Here is a 22131-nt window from a genome sequence, read left to right as displayed (position 1 = left end):
TGAGGCTTACATAATAGAAACCGCCCAAAATTACCCTATTCTATAAACGACACCCCTCAAGGTATTCAAAACTGTTTTTTTTTTTTTTTCTTTTAAAACTTTGTTAACCCTTTGGGTGTTCCACAAGAATTAATGAATAATAGACATACAATTTCAAAATTTCACTTTTTTGGCAGATTTTCCATTTTAATCTAAACCAAACAGAATATTTATCGCCCTGATTCTGTAGTTTACAGAAACACCCCATATGCGGTCGTAAACCGCTGTACAGGCGCACTGCAGGGCGCAGAAGGAAATAAATGCCATACGGTTTTTGGAAGGCGGGTTTTGCTGGACTGTGTGGTGTTTGGTGTTTTATTTTTTTTATTTTTTTGACACCATGTCCCATTTGAAGCCCCCTGATGCACCCCTAGAGTAGAAACTCCATAAAAGTGACCCCATCTAAGAAACTGCACCCCTCAAGGTATTCAAAACTGACTTTACAAACGTTGTTAACCCTTTAGGTGTTCCACAAGAGTTATTGGCAAATGGAGATTAAATTTCAGAATTTCAATCTTTTGGCAAATCTCCTATTTTTCCCAGTAACAAAGCAAGGTTTAACAGGTAGAAGCCAACTCCCTGGATCAACGACCCCTCTCTATTAGCTATAGCCTGTAATATTATTACACTCCAGAAATACATCCAGGCCCCTCTTGAGTTTCTTTATTGTACTCACTATCACCACACAGGCAGAGTTCCATAGTCTCACTGCTCTTTCCGTAAAGAATCCTCTTTTATGTTTGTGTACAAACCTTCTTTCCTCCAGACGCAGCGTGTGTCCCCTTGTCACAGTCCTGGGGATAAATAGATGATGGGATAGATCTCTGTACTGACCCTTGATATATTTATACATAGTAATTAGATCTCCCCTTTTTTTCTAAAGTGAATAACCCTAATTTTGATCATCTTTCAGGATTCACAGTACTTATCACAGGCATATGCTTGTGCCCCTTTTGATGCAACGCATTATCTTATTGGCCTTGGCAGCAGCTGCCTGACACTGGTTTTTACAGCTTAGTTTGCTGTTTACTAAAATTCCTAGATCCTTTTCCATGTCAGTGTTACCGAGTGTTTTACTGTTTAGTTGTACGGGTGACTTGCATTATTCCTTCCCATGTGCATAACTTCACATTTGTCAGTGTTAAACCTCATCTGCCAGTAATCTGCCCAAGCCCCCAATCTATCCAGAGCCCTCTGTTGTAGGGAACTGAGGGGTTAATAGCGGCGGATTGCAGCGTGCAGTCATAGAGGCTGGGTGCCGGGTATGGGATATGTCCGGCACCCGCAGCCTGCGTTTGTATTATAAATTATAATCATTGGTGGTGCAGTACTCCCCCCAACACCCCATCCCCCAAGTATTATCATTGCTGGCAGTGGCAGTTCCGGTTCCGATCGGAGCCCCATAAGTGTAAACCTGGGGTTCCGATCGGTTACCATGGCAGCCAGGACGCTATTGAAGCCCTGGCTGCCATATCTCAGCTCCCTGCTGCTGTGTGCACAAAGCACAGAGCAGCAGGGACAGTATGAGGTCCTATTCACCCTGATAGAGATCTATCAGGGTGAATAGGACAAGGGATGAAAGATCCCAGGTTCTAGCCCCTAAGGGGGTAAATGGGTATTAAATAAAAAGTTAAAAAAAAAATTAAAAAAAGCCAAAATATTTGTTTAACCCCTTAAGGACCGGGCTCATTTTCACCTTCAGGACCAGGCCATTTTTTGCAAATCTGATCATTGTCACTTTATGTGGTGATAACTTTAAAACGCTTTGACTTATCCAGGCCATTCTGAGATTGTTTTTTTCGTCACATATTGTGCTTCATCACACTGGTAAAATGGAGTAAAAAAAAATAAATCATTTTTATTTGTTAAAAAAAAAATACAAAATTTGCCAAAAATTGGGAAAAATTTGCAAATTTTCAAGTTTCAATTTCTCTTCTTCTGTAATACATATTAATACCTACAAAAATAATTGCTTTACATTTCCCATATGTCTTCTTCATGTTAGGATCATTTTGGGAATGACATTTTATTTTTGGGGGACGTTACAGGGCTTTTCAAAAACCAACTTTTTAAGGACCAGTTCAGGTCTGAAGTCACTTTGTGAAGCTTACATGATAGAAACCACACCAAAATGACTCCATTCTAGAAACTACACCCCTCAAGGTATTCAAAACTGATTTTACAAACGTTGTTAACCCTTTAGGTGTCCCACAATAATTAATGGAAAATAGAGATCCAATTTAAAAATTTCACTTTTTTGGCAGATTTTCCATTTTAATATATTTTTTTCCAGTTACAAAGCAAGGGTTAACAGCCAAACAAAACTAATTTTTTATAGCCCTGATTCTGTAGTTTACAGAAACACCCCATATGTGGTCATAAACTGCTGTACGGGCACACGGCAGGGTGCAGAAGGAAAGGCATGCCATACGGTTTTCGGAAGGAGATTTTGCTACTGTGTTTTTTTGGTTTGGACACCATGTCCCATTTGAAGCCCCCCTGATGCACCCCTAGAGTAGAGCACGGCTCGGCATTGACCCAAGCTGCCTGGCTGTGTGTAACAGCCGGGATCTCAGCGCTGTGACCGTTTAATGCCATGACGAGTATACTCGTCATGGAGCGCTAAGTAGCAGTGCTCCATGACGAGTATACTCGTCATAGGTCCTGAATGTGTTAAATCACTCCCTTGCCCAATTTTACATATACAATATATAAACAATAAAAAAAATGACATATCGCCACGCCTGAAAAAGTATTAAAATATAAAAAAAATCTCCTATGCGGTAAATGCCGTAACAGAAAAAAAGTGCAATTTGCAATTTTTTTTTTGTCACCTTGTCCCGACAAAAATTAGGATCGGACTGTTCTATTATGGTCCAGACGTTCCATAAAATGTGGAATGCATGCAGCTTTTTTGGTGTTTTATTTTTTTTCACGTGGTATGGAGTATCGCAATACTTTTGATTTCGATACCATAAAAAGTCAAAATTTTGGTATCATGACAACCCTAGATAAGACATGTATTTATTTATTTTTTTATTATTATACCGTAATTATATGTATTTTAAATTTTTCAGGTTGAGAGCCATTGGCTCCTTGATATTAATAATAATAATAATATTATTATTTCTTTTGTCTGGAGCCCTGGAATAGGGCCCAAAACTGACCCCTAAAGTACCCCACTAGTGACAGTGACCCAATCTGAGTGTTTACCGTTAATAACCACCCTCTATTTTCTATCACTCAGCCAGTTACTTACCCACATACAGACGTTTTCTCCCAGTCCGAACATTCTCATTTTATATACTAACCTTTCATGCGGTACATTGTCAAATGCTTTGGAGAAGTCAAGATATACGAAATCCATTGTTTCGCCGCTGTCAAGTCTAGAACTTACCTCCTCATAGAATCTGCTCTGCTTTACAGACATTGGCATCAAGCTGTCCCCCAATAGGGCTCACAATCTAAGTTTCTTATCGGTATGTTTTGGGATAGTGGTGAGGAGACCCACAAAAACACTAGAAGAACATATAACTCCATGCAGATGTTTTTTGGTTGGATTCAAACTAGGGATCGACCGATTATCGGATTTACCGATATTATCGGCCGATATTCAGGATTTTGAACACTATCGGCATCTATTTTGCCGATATTCCGATAGTGTATGGGGAACACAGATCGCGCTGCTGACAGCGCTCTCCGTGTTCCCCTTAGCAGCACAGGGGAGAAGGAGCAGTGTCTCCTCCCCCTGTGCTGCTCCTGCCGCTGCCACCAATGTAAGGACAGGGGACAGGAGGAGGGGAGGAGCTATGGCCACTGCTCCACCAATGAAGTTTAATCTATCATTCATTCATATACAGGAGGCGGGAGCTGCAGGATCACATTGCCGGCTCCCGGCCTCTATGAGCTGTAGCTGCGATCTGCGGTAGTTAACTCCTCAGGTGCCGCGGATCGCAGCTACAGCTGATAGAGGTCGGGAGCCGGCTATGTGATCCTGCAGCCAGCTCCCGCCTCCTGTATATGAATAAATGCGAGATTAAGCTTCATTGGTGGCGCAGTGCGCCCCCCCCAAGCCCCCCCAGTATCAGACATTGGTGGCGCAGTGCGCCCCCCCCCCAGTATTAAGCATTGGTGGCGCAGTGCGCCTCCCCCCCAAGCCCCCCCAGTATTAAGCATTGGTGGCGCAGTGCGCCCCCCCCTCCCCCCCAGTATTAGGCAGTGGTGGCGCATAGGGCCCCCCCACCCCAGTCGCAGTGCGCCCCTCCACAGGATCCCCTCTCCCTTGCTCCTCCGATCGGAGCCCCAGCAGTGTAATGCTGGGGCTCCGATCGGTTACCATGGCAGCCAGGACGCTATTGAAGCCCTGGCTGCCATGATAACCTCCATGCTGCTGTGTGCACAAACCACACAGCAGCAGGGACAGTGTGAGCTTCTATTCACCCCGATAGATCTCTATCAGGGTGAATAGGACAAGGGTTCTAGTCCCTAAGGGGGCTAAAAGTTTGTTAAAAAAAAAAAAGTTACAAAAAAAATAATAAAAACACCAAAATATTAAATGTAAATGAAAAAGAAAGATTTACAAAAAAAAAAAAAAAAAATACACATTAACAATAAACATTAATTTTCAGCAGATTTGTGGGAATTTTTATTTTTTTTTCAAAAATGAAAATTCCCAGAATATCGGTATAAATTATCGGCTATCGGCCTGAAAGTTCACAAATTATCGGTATCTGTATCGGCCCTAAAAAATCAATATCGGTCGATCCCTAACTCAAACCTAGGAACCCAGCACTGCAAGACACTGTTGCTAACCACTGAGCCACCATGATGCCTGCATTGTGGATTCTTATTTAACGGTTTGCCCGTCTGGGTCTCCTTGTGGTAACGCCCCACTATTGTTTAGAATCTGTGGTATTTCAGACATTCAGTTCTTTCCTCTTAGTTTTTTCTATCTGCCAGATCTGCCATTCTAAAGCCTCTGCCATTGCCAGTGTGGGTCATAAAGCGCAGCATGCAGCTGTGTTATTGACAGTTTGCATGACTTTTCTCTTTCCACCCTCTGAGACTGTTTTGGGATGCCCCATGGTGCTTTCCCCCAGGGAAAATAGGATTTCTCGTTCAGTTCATTGGGGGACACAGATCTTGGCCTTTTCTTGGCCTGGGTTCTGGACATGTTGGTTTTTTGTTGCAACTGTTTTTATTGTCCCTGTCCTACTGCTGCCTGTACAAATTTATTAGACAAGTGTCTGTGTAGAACGCATAGGCCTCCTACAGTAGGTGGAGCAGACACTTTTTTTTTTTCTTAGTGTCAACCTCGTAGTGGACCAGCATATACCCATGGTGCTGTGCCCCCACGATGAATTGAAAGGGATTTTACGGTAAGTACAAAAATCAATTATTTTTTTTTGTAATGTAGGTATGCATTTCATGTGTGTGTATATTTGCTCTCACTTTTACTATTTTTCATAAGTGTGGAAATACTTATTCTTTTTTATTATAGTTAAAATAGGGGAGCTTCGGATGCTTCATCAGAAGTCGCTTTGTTCAAAACTTCTGAATAATGCTGTAGGGCTCCGATGAGCCAAAGTAAGTTAATCACAAAGTCGCGCGTGACTTTGTTGAATAACTTCGGTAGTTGATTTTTAAAGTGGAAAACCACTTGAAAACTAGAAAGCAAACTCTGCTTCGGTTCCCACTAGTACCTTGAGTCATGTTCGACTTCGTGAATAAATAACTTCGGCTCATTGGAGCCCATAAATTCTAATAATTTTTGGTGACAATTCTTTATACAGTTTTATTCCAAAGTTTTGAATAAAGCGACTTCGGATTAAGCATCCGAAGCTGGCTTCACTCAACTCTACTCTTTATATACTGTATATTATATATAAGCCATCTTTTGTTTCAATACAGGAAAGTAATCAGCATGTTTGCAACAGGAGAAGGACTTTTGACCCAGAAGGATAGTGTTACAGAAGATGGCTTGCAAAAAGTTTTCGAGACCAACGTATTTGGCCATTATATACTGGTAACAATAGATGTTCAGTCATCTTTGGTATATTCACTCACCTTTTAAGACATGTAATGGCTAGTATTCATGACATGACTATTACAGTTTTTTTTTTTGTTTTTAACCACCTCAGCTCCCCTAGCTTAAACCCCCTTAATGACCAGACCACTTTTTACAATTCTGCACTACACTACTTTCATGGTTTATTGCTCGGTCATACAACTTACCACCCAAATGAATTTTACCTCCTTTTCTTCTCACTAATAGAGCTTTCGTTTGCTGGTATTTCATTGATGCTGACATTTTTTACTTTTTTGTTATTAATCGACTTTGACCGAAATTTTTGCAAAAAAAAATACATTTTTCACTTTCAGTTGTAAAATTTTTCAAATAAAACTACATTTCTATATAATTTTTTCTCTAAATTTATTGTTCTACATATTTTTGATTTAAAAAAATGCAATAAGTGTATATTGGTTTGCGCAAAAGTTATAGCATTTACAAACTATGGTACAAAAATGTGAATTTTCCCATTTTGAAGCAGCTCTGACTTTCTGAGCACCTGTCATGTTTCCTGAGGTTCTACAATGCCCAGACAGTAGAAACACCCCACAAATGACCCCATTTCGGAAAGTAGACACCCTGAAGGTATTCACTGATGGGCATAGTGAGTTCATGGAAGTTTTTATTTTTTGTCACAAGTTTGCGGGAAATGGAATTTATTTATTTTTCTTCCAAAGTCTCATATTCCACTAACTTGTGACAAAAAATAAAATTTTACATGAACTCACCATACCCCTCACGGAATACCTTGGTGTGTCTTCTTTCCAAAATGGGATCACATGTGGGGTATTTATACTGCCCTTGAATTTTAGGGGCTCTAAAGCATAAGAAGTAGTTTGGAATTCAAATGCGTAAAAATGCCCTGTGAAATCCTAAAAGTACTTATCGGAATTTGGGCCCCTTTGCGCACCTAGGCTGCAAACTGCAAAAAAGTGTCACACATGTGGTATCTTTGAACTCGCCATGCCCCTCAAAAGGGATCTTTATAGCGCTGCAGTGGGGCTGACTGAACGCAAGTGTGCGCACAAGATCAGGCCTGATCGGGCGAACACTGCGTTTTTTTGTAGAGCCTATAGAACATGTCCTATTCCTGTCCACAATTGCGGACAAGAAGCGCGGGATATTGAAAAATACACCCAAAACACCTTCTACCTATACTTCCTTGTAATAATCGCATCTACACACTGTGTAACACTATTGTGCTGCAGGTCACTAGGCTGGACGCGGGCGCCATGCGTTCAGCAAATATTCGCTCCGGAGGATTTCACAGGGAATTTTACGCGTTTGGATTCCAAATACTTCTCACCGTTATGGGTCCCCTAAAACGCCAGGGCACATATAATACCCACTTTATTACACATCTGTGGGGTGACGGTCCTAAGATATTTTCTTTATTTTTTTTTGCAAGTTACGAAAATGATAAATAGAGAGAAGGAAAAGTCCGCAGCACTCCTTTAAGTAAAAAGTGACTTTATTCACACATGTCAGACAACGTTCGGTCCTCTCACAGGCCATTTTCAAGTCAAGTGAACAAAAAAGTGCATAGTGCAAAAATAAATACAGCTCTACAGCATGACACATCCATTATCAGCCAATAGAGTACTAGTGCACTCCCATTCCTGGGTGGACTACAATTCATATAATTAACTCCATATATTGCCGTGCATATCAACTTCAGTAGCAGTACATCAGTGTTACATTCAATAGTAATTCATCATAATATGTGTACATAAAGTGTATATAATAAAGTGAACCGTGCAGTTTTTAAAAAAATTCTTGACTGTATTACCTTGCCTTAAGCCTGCTGGAGAACCGAGAGAGTTTGTGGAGAAGGTTTATGGAGAAGGCGTCTCTACATGTGTCTGAACACGCCACTCATCCGCGTCCTCTACTCCTTACTGCGCATGTACTCAGCCCTGTTCCGTTCACGCAGCTTCTAATGCTCCTACGTCACGTCACCTCTATGGTGGAAACCAACGCGATGACGTACGGTCGATCACGTCCAGGCGCCGCACACAGACGAGTCTGCGTCAGCGTATGGACAGATCGTTCACGCCCCATCACGAGTACCTATCCACCATCTTTTTCTAGGTAATGTTTTCGGGCAAAAGTATCATGCCTCCATACCTCACATATTTATCTCGTCTCCATCTATATACGGCCCGGCACTGGCAAAAAAAGTCAACATCCATCTATGTCATCAGGCAAATCAGTTGTAGTTTCCATTTAATTCACTGCATATAGAGAGCAGACAACATCAGGGTATAGGCTATGTAAGCTGGGTATCTAGCTAACCATTCCTCCTGTCACCCTAAATTCTACATTTAACCCTTTGGGTTTTAGGGTATCAAGCCGAAAAATCCACCTAAGTTCAGTTTTTTTTAATTTACTTAATCGATCACCTCCTCTTTCCAATGGTTTAACATGATCTATAATCATAAATTTCAAGTCACTTTCTTTATGATTTTTTTCGGCAAAATGCTTTGATACAGGCAGATCTCTTCTTTTATTCCTAATAGACTGCCTATAGTTATTTAACCTGGTCTTTAGATCGCAAGTGGTTTCACCAACATATAATTTTTTACAAGGGCACCATAGTACATATATCACCCATGACGAATCACAGGTGAGATAATGCACTATATCAAAGGTCTCGCCCGTGTCTGGATGTGCGAACGTCGATCCCTTGACCATCAATTTACAGTTCACACATCCCAGACACGGGAAAGAGCCCGTGCGCCTTGTTTTGAGGAATGTCTGTCTGGATTGTCCTTTATCTGGTACTTTGGAGTGTACTACCTTATCCCTGATGTTGCCTGCTCTTCTATATGCCATCATCGGCACACTTCTAAATGCAGCAACATTTGGGTGTCCACTACTCAGTAAACTCCAATGTCGCCTTATTATTTTTTCAATTTCAGGACTCAACTCGTTATATGATGATACAAACGGCATTCTGTCATTAGTTCTCCTAGTTTTCGGGGTCAATAACTCATCTCTGGGGATTTTTTTAGCCCTTTCTGCATGTCTTTTCACTAACTTTCTAGGGTATCCCCTGTCTATAAAAGATTGTTCCATATTTTTCATTGCTGTACACATATTCTCATCCTTATCAACAATTCTCCGCACCCGAAGCATTTGGCTAAACGGCAGAGAATCTACCATCCTTCTTGGGTGCCCACTGGTAAAATGCAACAATGTATTCTTATCTGTGGCCTTAATGTTTAAATCCATATGCACCTGTTCATCCTCAATGTATACTTGTGTGTCCAAGTATTGCACCCGGTCAGTCGATGCCGTTAACGTAAACTGGATCTCCCGATCAAGGGAGTTCAAGTATACGTGAAAATCCATCAACTGATCCATGGTGCCATCCCAAATGAGGAAAATGTCATCTATGTATCTCCACCACGACAACACTTGATTGAAGTGGGGAGATACATAGACGAGACGCTCCTCAAATGACCGCACAAAAATATTTGCATAAGTGGGCGCGGCATTAGAGCCCATCGCCGCGCCCATCTCTTGCAAGAAAAATTGTCCCTGGAACACAAAATAATTGTTCCTCAAGGACAATTCCAACAATGTCAATATAAATTGTCGAACTTGGGCGGGGATGCTCCGAATGTGCCAACATCTCCGCCACAGCCGACAAGCCTTTGTTGTGGTCAATCGAGGTGTACAATGACACTATGTCAAAGGAGGCTATGAATGGCCCCCCTTGGTACCTGCATCCCTTTGATCTTGGTGATGAAGTCTCCGGTATCCCTAACGTACGATCTAGCACCCATAGCATATTCTCTCAGTATCTTATCCAGAAATACATTAATGTTGGATAGTATAGAGCCCCTACCCGAAATTATCGGCCGACCTGGAGGGTCAACCAACCTTTTATGTATCTTTGGTAATGCATATATCGTGGGTGTAACCGGGGACTTCACCACCAAAAAATCCTTAAGTTGTCCATCAATAATGCCACTCTGCATCGCCTCAGTCAGATGTACATCAATTTTCCTTGCAATGTCGAACCTGGGGTCCCTGGCCAATGGCTCGTAGACGCCAGGTTCGCTCAATTGTCTTCTTATCTCCTTAACATACTGAATGGTGTCCATCACCACGATCCCACCACCCTTATCTGCGGGTTTGATGGTGAGATCGGGGTTACTGGACAATCCCTCCAGTGCAGACATTTCCTGTGTCGAAATGTTTGGCCTCATATACATACTGGGATGAGTATTTTTTCTCAACATAGCTACATCTCTTTTGACCGCTTCAGTGAAGCATTCTAAAGCATGTGAATTGACAAGTGGAACAAAATCACTTTTTAAGGTACAAATCAAACTGTTTCAAAGTAAGTTGACCATCAGCATTACCAGATTCATTAGGCAATTCGCCTTCATGGCGTCAGTGGAACTGGAGTCGAACCACACCCTCAGTTTAAGATTCCTGAGGAGGCGGTTCAAGTCCAGTTCCAACTGAAACCAATCCGGCCTAGCCTGTGGGCAAAAGGACAATCCCTTATTTAGGGCTTTCAATTCATGTTCAGTCAATGTATAGGATGAAATGTTGACCACCACAGTTCGATTCTATTTTTTCTTGTTTGTATTCAGCTGTTTGGAGTTGTTGGTCCTCATTAATCTCTGCGCTCTGGTTTTTCCAGGCTCTTCTATGTCTGAGCCCTCCCCGTCTCGTGGGGCGTCTCCCATAGCAACTCGTGAGCCTAAAAAAGTTCCAGGTTGGCTAGAATTAGGGTCATCATTGGCATCTTTGTTTCTCACCCATTTGTTGGTTTCTTTATTACGTTTAGGTGTTTTCTTTGATAAAGGACCCCTGTCCATACGCCAGGGTTGCTCCCAGACATAAACATGGCCAGACGTATAATCACTCTGATCTCTATGCCATTTTGATCTTTTGACCTCCTCCAGATCTTTCCGCATTTTATCCAAAAACAATCGTTGTTTCTCAAGGAATGTATCAGCCTCATTAGTGGACACAGTTGCCTTCAACTGTTGTTCAGTGTCCTGCAATTTACTTTTCAACACGGCCATTTCCTTCTGAGAAAACTCAATATTGAGCAACATAATGTCCATCGCATATTTATTCGATATAGCTTCAAAACGTGCTCTAAAATCACCATCTTGTGAAAACATATTCGGCTTTAGGCGGGATCGCATGCCCCTTGGTATGCGTTTACTTTTGTAGTACTGAGCCAACGTCAGTGTATGTAGCTCAGTGGATAATAATTTTTTCGACGTGCCTTCATAATCCCTCTTAATGTTAATCGCAGAGGGTACATCAAGGAAGGCAGCATTACCCTCTACATTTCCCATAATCCTCTGTATGTCCACATCACTATAGGCAAAGACATGTATGTCACTGTCCCCATATTGGGACATACTACCTTGAATGTTGGTAGGGTCGGGTGCAGCGCCTTCGGTCGACAATAGATCCATAAAAAGATTCAGGCAGCACTCCCTTTAGTGCAGAAATAAATGCAGGTGCCCGCGGTGGTCCCTCGATATGGGACAAATTCAGTAGAGAAGACATGTCTTTGCCTATAGTGATGTGGACATACAGAGGATTATGGGAAATGTAGAGGGTAATGCTGCCTTCCTTGATGTACCCTCTGCGATTAACATTAAGAGGGATTATGAAGGCACGTCGAAAAAATTATCCACTGAGCTACATACACTGACGTTGGCTCAGTACTACAAAAGTAAACGCATACCAAGGGGCATGCGATCCCGCCTAAAGCCGAATATGTTTTCACAAGATGGTGATTTTAGAGCACGTTTTGAAGCTATATCGAATAAATATGCGATGGACATTATGTTGCTCAATATTGAGTTTTCTCAGAAGGAAATGGCCGTGTTGAAAAGTAAATTGCAGGACACTGAACAACAGTTGAAGGCAACTGTGTCCACTAATGAGGCTGATACATTCCTTGAGAAACAACGATTGTTTTTGGATAAAATGCGGAAAGATCTGGAGGAGGTCAAAAGATCAAAATGGCATAGAGATCAGAGTGATTATACGTCTGGCCATGTTTATGTCTGGGAACAACCCTGGCGTATGGACAGGGGTCCTTTATCAAAGAAAACACCTAAACGTAATAAAGAAACCAACAAATGGGTGAGACACAAAGATGCCAATGATGACCCTAATTCTAGCCAACCTGGAACTTTTTTAGGCTCACGAGTTGCTATGGGAGACGCCCCACAAGACGGGGAGGGCTCAGACATAGAAGAGCCTGGAAAAACCAGAGCGCAGAGATTAATGAGGACCAACAACTCCAAACAGCTGAATACAAACAAGAAAAAATAGAATCGAACGTGGTGGTCAACATTTCATCCTATACATTGACTGAACATGAATTGAAAGCCCTAAATAAGGGATTGTCCTTTTGCCCACAGGCTAGGCCGGATTGGTTTCAGTTGGAACTGGACTTGAACCGCCTCCTCAGGAATCTTAAACTGAGGGTGTGGTTCGACTCCAGTTCCACTGATGCCATGAAGGAGATTGCCAATGAATCTGGTAATGCTGATGGTCAACTTACTTTGAAACAGTTTGATTTGTACCTAAAAAGTGATTTTGTTCCACTTGTCAATTCACATGCTTTAGAATGCTTCACTGAAGCGGTCAAAAGAGATGTAGCTATGTTGAGAAAAAATACTCATCCCAGTATGTATATGAGGCCAAACATTTCGACACAGGAAATGTCTGCACTGGAGGGATTGTCCAGTAACCCCGATCTCACCATCAAACCCGCAGATAAGGGTGGTGGGATCGTGGTGATGGACACCATTCAGTATGTTAAGGAGATAAGAAGACAATTGAGCGAACCTGGCGTCTACGAGCCATTGGCCAGGGACCCCAGGTTCGACATTGCAAGGAAAATTGATGTACATCTGACTGAGGCGATGCAGAGTGGCATTATTGATGGACAACTTAAGGATTTTTTGGTGGTGAAGTCCCCGGTTACACCCACGATATATGCATTACCAAAGATACATAAAAGGTTGGTTGACCCTCCAGGTCGGCCGATAATTTCGGGTAGGGGCTCTATACTATCCAACATTAATGTATTTCTGGATAAGATACTGAGAGAATATGCTATGGGTGCTAGATCGTACGTTAGGGATACCGGAGACTTCATCACCAAGATCAAAGGGATGCAGGTACCAAGGGGGGCCATCATAGCCTCCTTTGACATAGTGTCAGTTGTACACCTCGATTGACCACAACAAAGGCTTGTCGGCTGTGGCGGAGATGTTGGCACATTCGGAGCACCCCGCCCAAGTTCGACAATTTATATTGACATTGTTGGAATTGTCCTTGAGGAACAATTATTTTGTGTTCCAGGGACAATTTTTCTTGCAAAAGATGGGCGCGGCGATGGGCTCTAATGCCGCGCCCACTTATGCAAATATTTTTGTGCGGTCATTTGAGGAGCGTCTCGTCTATGTATCTCCCCACTTCAATCAAGTGTTGTCGTGGTGGAGATACATAGATGACATTTTCCTCATTTGGGATGGCACCATGGATCAGTTGATGGATTTTCACGTATACTTGAACTCCCTTGATCGGGAGATCCAGTTTACGTTAACGGCATCGACTGACCGGGTGCAATACTTGGACACACAAGTATACATTGAGGATGAACAGGTGCATATGGATTTAAACATTAAGGCCACAGATAAGAATACATTGTTGCATTTTACCAGTGGGCACCCAAGAAGGATGGTAGATTCTCTGCCGTTTAGCCAAATGCTTCGGGTGCGGAGAATTGTTGATAAGGATGAGAATATGTGTACAGCAATGAAAAATATGGAACAATCTTTTATAGACAGGGGATACCCTAGAAAGTTAGTGAAAAGACATGCAGAAAGGGCTAAAAAAATCCCCAGAGATGAGTTATTGACCCCGAAAAACTAGGAGAAATAATGACAGAATGCCGTTTGTATCATCATATAACGAGTTGAGTCCTGAAATTGAAAAAATAATAAGGCGACATTGGAGTTTACTGAGTAGTGGACACCCAAATGTTGCTGCATTTAGAAGTGTGCCGATGATGGCATATAGAAGAGCAGGCAACATCAGGGATAAGGTAGTACACTCCAAAGTACCAGATAAAGGACAATCCAGACAGACATTCCTCAAAACAAGGCGCACGGGCTCTTTCCCGTGTCTGGGATGTGTGAACTGTAAATTGATGGTCAAGGGATCGACGTTCGCACATCCAGACACGGGCGAGACCTTTGATATAGTGCATTATCTCACCTGTGATTCGTCATGGGTGATATATGTACTATGGTGCCCTTGTAAAAAATTATATGTTGGTGAAACCACTTGCGATCTAAAGACCAGGTTAAATAACTATAGGCAGTCTATTAGGAATAAAAGAAGAGATCTGCCTGTATCAAAGCATTTTGCCGAAAAAAATCATAAAGAAAGTGACTTGAAATTTATGATTATAGATCATGTTAAACCATTGGAAAGAGGAGGTGATCGATTAAGTAAATTAAAAAAAACTGAACTTAGGTGGATTTTTCGGCTTGATACCCTAAAACCCAAAGGGTTAAATGTAGAATTTAGGGTGACAGGAGGAATGGTTAGCTAGATACCCAGCTTACATAGCCTATACCCTGATGTTGTCTGCTCTCTATATGCAGTGAATTAAATGGAAACTACAACGATTTGCCTGATGACATAGATGGATGTTGACTTTTTTTGCCAGTGCCGGGCCGTATATAGATGGAGACGAGATAAATATGTGAGGTATGGAGGCATGATACTTTTGCCCGAAAACATTACCTAGAAAAAGATGGTGGATAGGTACTCGTGATGGGGCGTGAACGATCTGTCCATACGCTGACGCAGACTCGTCTGTGTGCGGCGCCTGGACGTGATCGACCGTACGTCATCGCGTTGGTTTCCACCATAGAGGTGACGTGACGTAGGAGCATTAGAAGCTGCGTGAACGGAACAGGGCTGAGTACATGCGCAGTAAGGAGTAGAGGACGCGGATGAGTGGCGTGTTCAGACACATGTAGAGACGCCTTCTCCATAAACCTTCTCCACAAACTTTCTCGGTTCTCCAGCAGGCTTAAGGCAAGGTAATACAGTAAAGAATTTTTTTAAAAACTGCACGGTTCACTTTATTATATACACTTTATGTACACATATTATGATGAATTACTATTGAATGTAACACTGATGTACTGCTACTGAAGTTGATATGCACGGCAATATATGGAGTTAATTATATGAATTGTAGTCCACCCAGGAATGGGAGTGCACTAGTACTCTATTGGCTGATAATGGATTGAGTCATGCTGTAGAGTTGTATTTATTTTTGCACTATGCACTTTTTTGTTCACTTGACTTGAAAATGGTCCTGTGAGAGGACCGAAACGTTGTCTGACATGTGTGAATAAAATTCACTTTTTTACTTAAAGGAGTGCTGCGGACTTTTCTTCTCTACTGAATTTGTCCCATATCGAGGGACCACCGCGGGCACCTGCATTTATTTCTGCACTAAAGGGAGTGCTGCCTGAATCTTTTTATGGATATATATATATATATATATATATATATATATATATATATATATATATATATATATATATATATATATATATATATATATATATATTTATAATGACAAAAGAGGGCAGCACTCCATCAAGTAAAAAAATGAAAAATACTTTAATTACCCATATGGGACAAGCGACGTTTCGCTTATGTGGGTAGCGGCTTCACGGTCGCATCCCGTATCTGGACTCACCTTGCCAACTATATAGGTTAAAAAGAGCACTTAACTGTGCCCATACCTGTGTGTGTCATAGACTGGCTGCCACCAACTTGGGTATCTGGCAATATAGGCACGATGCCCTTATCCAAGATGGTGTAAGAGACATCAGGAAGTTAATACACAGCTACGGCATCGCATCAACACCGTAACCAGGAAGTACTCTGTAGACGTCATCATGACATGCGCAGTCATGTCGCCGGCACGCCGAACCGCATGTGGTGAATCAGCCATCCATACCCTATGTCCTCCTTCACCCCCCGTTTGCCTGACCCACACAGTAAGCACTTAGCACTTTATTGATGTATACAGCTGGCACCAATTATATGATAATGAATAATTATGAAATTTTTGATCATAACTGTACACTCTGGTGAATAACGTCTGTATGTTTTAATTGATTATTCAATCGATTATTTTTTGCACTGATTTTTTATGAAATAATCTATGGACTTGATGTTTATATTGTATTTTTAAGTTAATTAACTCACTCAGTACGAATTATGTGCACCTGTGTTGAACATTGATTGTATTGATTTGCACTAGTATATATGCCTGGCACTTTATCTGTACACATTGCTTGAGAAAGGCTCACACATTGAGCCGAAACGTCGCTTGTCCCATATGGGTAATTAAAGTATTTTTCATTTTTTTACTTGATGGAGTGCTGCCCTCTTTTGTCATTTTATCTATTTGGATTGGCTTTTATCCGTATCTGGGCCAGCTGCACCCACATTCTTCATTGACGGTGCTGCCACTGAATCTTTTTTCTGTATATGTGTGTATATGTATATGTATATATATATATATATATATATATATATATATATATATATATATATATATATATATATATATATATATAATATTTTTTTTTATCTTACAAAGTCTTATATTCCACTAACTTGTGACAAAAAAGTACACAGAATTTTTATTTATTTTTTTGGCACAAAGTCTCCCTTTCCGCTAACTTGGGACAAAAAGTTAAATCTTTCATGGACTAAATATGCCCCTCAGCGACTACCTTGGGTTGTCTTCTTTCCAAAATGGTCATTTGTGGGGTGTTTGTACTGCCCTGGCATTTGAGGGTTCAACAATCATTACATGTATTGCCAGCATTAGGAGTTTCTGCTATTCTCTTTATATTGTGCATAGGGGTAATGAGATATTTTTTTTCCATTCAGCCTCTGGGCTGAAAGAAAAAATGAACGGCACAGATTTCTTCATTCGCATCGATCAATGTGGATGAAAAAATCTCTGCCAAAAAATGTGCAAAAAAAAAAAGAAAAATAAGGAAGGGGGAAGGCGTCTGCCAGGACATAGGAGCTCCGCCCAACATCCAAACCCACTCAGCTCGTATGCCCTGGCAAACCCAATTTCTCCATTCACATCAATATATGTGGATGAATAAATCATTGCCGGAATTTTTATTTTATTTTTTATAAAAAATGTTTGCCAAAGCATATGAACACCACCCCTCAGCTCATAAGCCTCGGCAAACGTATCTATTTTTTACTGCAGAGGAGAAATCTCATCTTGCAGTGCCGCATGCACCGACTTTTGTGTAATCTGACATGGGGTTGGACGATATCAAAAATATTCAGACGATAACTATATTAAAAAATGTATCGCGATAACGATATATATCGCAATAAATACCCGTTTTAAAGAAAAAAAACACAAGGAGACGTTATACTGTATGGGGGGGGCTCAAGGAGACGTTATACTGTATGGGGGGGGGGCTCAAGGAGACGTTATACTGTATGGGGGGGCCTCAAGGAGACGTTATACTGTATGGGGGGGGCCTCAAGGAGACGTTATACTGTATGGGGGCCTCAAGGAGAAGTTATACTGTTTGGGGGGCCACAAGAAGATATACTGTATGGGGGGGGGCCACAAGGAGATGTTATACTGTATGGGGGGGGGCCACAAGGAGATGTTATACTGTATGGGGGGGCCTCAAGGAGACGTTATACTGTATGGGGGGGCCTCAAGGAGACGTTATACTGTATGGGGGGCCTCAAGGAGACGTTATACTGTATGGGGGGGCCTCAAGGAGACGTTATACTGTATGGGGGGCCTCAAGGAGACGTTATACTGTATGGGGGGGCCTCAAGGAGACGTTATACTGTATGGGGGGGCCTCAAGGAGACGTTATACTGTATGGGGGGGCCTCAAGGAGACGTTATACTGTATGGGGGGCCTCAAGGAGACGTTATATTGTATGGGGGGGCCCACAAGGAGACGTTATACTGTATGGGCAGCCACAAAAGGAGACATTACTTAGAGTATATGGGGCTGGGGGGCATCAGCTGCCCCCTCCATGTCTTATGGCTACCTGTGTGACTGTGACTTAAGTTGTCACCGGTGACCTGTCTGCCCAGTGTGCCCACCATAATTCCTTCTTGTTGGTCAACCGTCATGCTCATCATGTCATGGGGGAGCCGGGAGGTACTGGAGGGAGACAGGAGTCGAGGGACTCATGATGGCTCAGGAGCATGCAGCTAGTGGCACTGGCAGGCGCAGCCAGGCATGAAGGACCGACTGAGTGGGCACTGGGCCTGGGCCAAGTCCAAGACCTATAACTGGGGTAATAGGCAGAACTAAGTGGAGTGACATTTTACACCTTTTAATAGCTGCCCATCCGGCAGCTGTGATATAGGGTCGACGCTTGACTCTCTTCTCTCCGCAGGGGGTGAGTGGGACGGGAGTCGGACGGAGTGTAGGTTCTTCTCTGAGTCTGACTTTCCCGCCACTCGCTGCTGTAGTCTGTAAGTGTACTGCGCTCAGCGCTGCTAGTCTCTGCCTGGGGGCGTGCTGATTCCGACGTTAGACGTCGGTCGGTGGGCGTAGTCGGAGACGGCGCATTTCGAACAAGCAGGAGGAGCCGCTGGTAGATATAGATAATGATGGGTGAGGGCAGCGCAGCGGTGCCGCGGACTCTGTTTTTGAAGCTATGACGTAACGAAATATACCGCGGTATTAAGAAACGGCGATATCGCCATATCTCTGTTTTTTTAATACCGCGGTATATCGAAAAACCATTATACCGCCCAACCCTAATCTGACAGCAGCGCAATGCTTCTGTCAGATTGCACATCAGTGCTGCAGCTGGTCGATCGGGTGGTCCACCTAGAAGGTAAAAAAAATTAAAATAAAAACTGTCTGCAACCAATTTATTAACATCAACTTTATATAACATTTGAAACGGAGCATTAACTTTTAAAAACTTTATTTAACTTTTGGAACATTAAAGGGAACATGTCACCAGGATTTTGTGTATAGAGCTGAGGACAGGGGTTGCTAGATGGCCGCTAGCACATCCGCAGTACCCAGTCCCCATAGCTCTGTGTGCTTTTTATTGTGTAAATAAACCGATTTGATACTTCTGCAAATTAACCTGAGATGAGTCCTGTATGTGAGAGGAGTCAGGAACAGGACTCATCTCAGATCAATTTGCATAAGTATCAAATCGTTTTTTTAAACAATAAAAGCACACAGAGCTATGGAGACTGGGTATTGCGGATGTGCTAGCGGCTATCTAGCAACCCATGTTCTCAGCTCTATACACAAAATCCCAGTGACAGGTTCCCTTTAACTTATTTTTTTGCTTACCTGTGTTTTTTTTTTTTTTTTTTTAACAAACACAGGTAAGGGCTCTTTCACATCTGCGTTATTGTCTTCCGGCATAGAGTTCCGTCGTCGGGGCTCTATGCCGGAAGAATACTGATCAGGATTATCCTAATGCATTCTGAATGGACAGTCCGTCCTTCAGGATGTCTTCCGCAGCCTGCTGCGCTTTTTTCTCCGGCCAAAAATCCGGAACACTTGCTGCAAGGCCGGATCCGGAATGAATGCCCATTGAAAGGCATTGATCCGGATCCGGCCTTAAGCTAAACGTCGTTTTGGCGCATTGCCGGATGCAACGTTTATCTTTTTCTCAATGGTTACCATGGCTGCCGGGACACTAAAGTCCTGGCAGCCATGGTAAAGTGTAGTGGGGAGCAGCATACTTACCATCCGTGCGGCTCCTGGGGCGCTCCAGAGTGACGTCAGGGCGCCCCAGGCGCATGGATGACTTGATCGCATGGATCACATGATCCATGCGCATGGGGCGCTCTGACGTCACTCTGGAGCGCCCCGGGAGCCGCGCGGACTGTAAGTATGCCGCTCCCCACTACTACTATGGCAACCAGGACTTTAATAGCGTCCTGGGTGCCATAGTAACACTGAAAGCATTTTGAAGACGGATCAGTCTTCAAATGCTTTCAGTACACTTGCGTTTTTCCGGATCCGGCGTGTAATTCCGGCAAGTGGAGTACACACCGGATCCGGACAACGCAAGTGTGAAAGAGGCCTAAGCAAAGCAAAAAAATAAGTTAAAGGGAACCTGTCACTGGGATTTTGTGTATAGAGCTGAGAACATGGGTTGCTAGATGGCTGCTAGCACATCCGCAATACCCAGTCTCCATAGCTTTGTGTGCTTTTATTGTTTAAAAAAACGATTTGATACTTATGCAAATTGACCTGAGATGAGTCCTGTTCCTGACTCCTCTCACATACCTCAAATCGGTTTATTTACACAATAAAAGCACACAGAGCTATGGGGACTGGGTATTGCGGATGTGCTAGCGGCCATCTAGCAACCCCTATCCTCGACTCTATGCACAAAATCCCAGTGACAGGTTCCCTTTAACTTATTTTTTTGCTTACCTGTGTTTTTTTTTTTTTTTAAACAAACCTCTCCTTCCCCATCGGACAATGTAGCAAAGCACAAATCGCCCAGAGATGTGGCAAAGTACATTATGCACTTTGTCCCAGGTGAAAGGAGAGGTTTGCAGCAGCTGTGAGTGAAAGGGCCCTAAGAGCCCTGTGTGCCTGTCCTGTGTCATGCAATCCCTATACTAATAGTGTACCTGTGTGTGGTACTTCCGGAAACACTCCCCTAAGCATAGGTCCACCTAAGATGGCCCACCGGAGGTTCTCGGCCGAGGAGACATACGCCCACTCTCCGACTCCGAGAGCCCCAGTGAGGACGAGGATGACCCCACTTTCCTGTTGTCATCCTCGTTCTCCTCATCATCTAGTGATGATGATGATGAGCCCCAAGGCAAATTACCCCGCATTCCACTAATATTGAAATATCATCCATGGACACAAAAGATGAGGGGTATAGTTAATAAGCACTGGCATATTCTGTCCAGATCATATCCTCAAATAGAGTTATTTCAAAATCCGCCAATGATGTGCTTTAAAAGGGCAGACAATATTCGAGATAAAATTATTTGAGCCGACATAGGCACCAATAAACCTATTCTTAGACAAACTACACTGGCTACTCCACGCCAAGGCACATTTCCGTGTCTAAATTGCAATAACTGCTCTAGTGTCATCAAAGGTTCCACTTTTACTCATCCACATTCCGGTGAACAAATCCCAATTAAGGGCATGTTCACATGTGATAGTAAAAACGTTATATATATTCTTAAATGTCCCTGCGGTTTAGTCTATGTAGGAGACCTCAATGCGGATAAAAGATAGATTGAATAAACATAAGTCCACTATCCGCACTGAGAATCTAATGTTACCCTTACCTCACCATTTTCACGAGAAACGCCATGCGATATCGCAGTTGCGGTTTCAGGTGATTGAAAGTGTTTAATTACCTCGCCGAGGTGGCGACAGGAACAGTCTGCTTTTAAAGCGTGAGGCCTATTGGATCCACCGGCTACAAACGATGGATCCAAGGGGCCTCAATCGCGAGTATAATGTTTCTGGTTTTATTTAGGTTCTGTAGATAATCTTTAATGGTTTATATTATATCTGTGTTTCACTTTCAGCGGACTTGATTCCTGAATTTTTCGCATCAAATTTTTTGCATCAAATTTTTCGCATCGATTTTCTACATACTTTTTTCGCAATGATTCTTCATTAGACCCATTGCTTCACCTGCATCGGCCCCTATGTGGGATGAGCCACATACCATGATGTCATTTCCTTTTGTTTTTCTCCTCCCTTTTCCTGTCCTTAGTAGGTATGCTACATATGAGTTTATCACATAGTCTGAAGAAAGCACACGTGTGTGCTGAAACGCGTCACTATGCTCTGTAATATGTGACTGAATAAATCACAACAGCATCGAATCATCACTGCGAGTGCCGATCTTTCTTCCTTTAATAGAAATAGCGGGTGTCCCGTGAAGTACCAGCAA

At 42.6% G+C, this 22131-nt stretch overlaps 1 protein-coding gene across 2 annotated transcripts in view; it reads left to right on the top strand.

The window, feature by feature from the left end:
* HSD17B7 (hydroxysteroid 17-beta dehydrogenase 7) overlaps positions 1 to 22131 on the top strand; it is a 221178-nt gene that overhangs the window by 121909 nt on the left and 77138 nt on the right. For both annotated transcript variants that reach the window (XM_044301943.1, XM_044301942.1), the window contains exon 4: positions 5950 to 6064. In XM_044301943.1, the coding sequence (XP_044157878.1) occupies positions 5950 to 6064 (115 nt within the window). The remainder of the gene's footprint in view (positions 1 to 5949; positions 6065 to 22131) is intronic.

This window comes from Bufo gargarizans, chromosome 7, assembly GCF_014858855.1.
Source record: "Bufo gargarizans isolate SCDJY-AF-19 chromosome 7, ASM1485885v1, whole genome shotgun sequence".
Taxonomy (NCBI): domain Eukaryota; kingdom Metazoa; phylum Chordata; class Amphibia; order Anura; family Bufonidae; genus Bufo; species Bufo gargarizans.
Note: the sequence above shows the minus strand (reverse complement) of the source record. Positions and strands in the feature narration are given on the sequence as shown.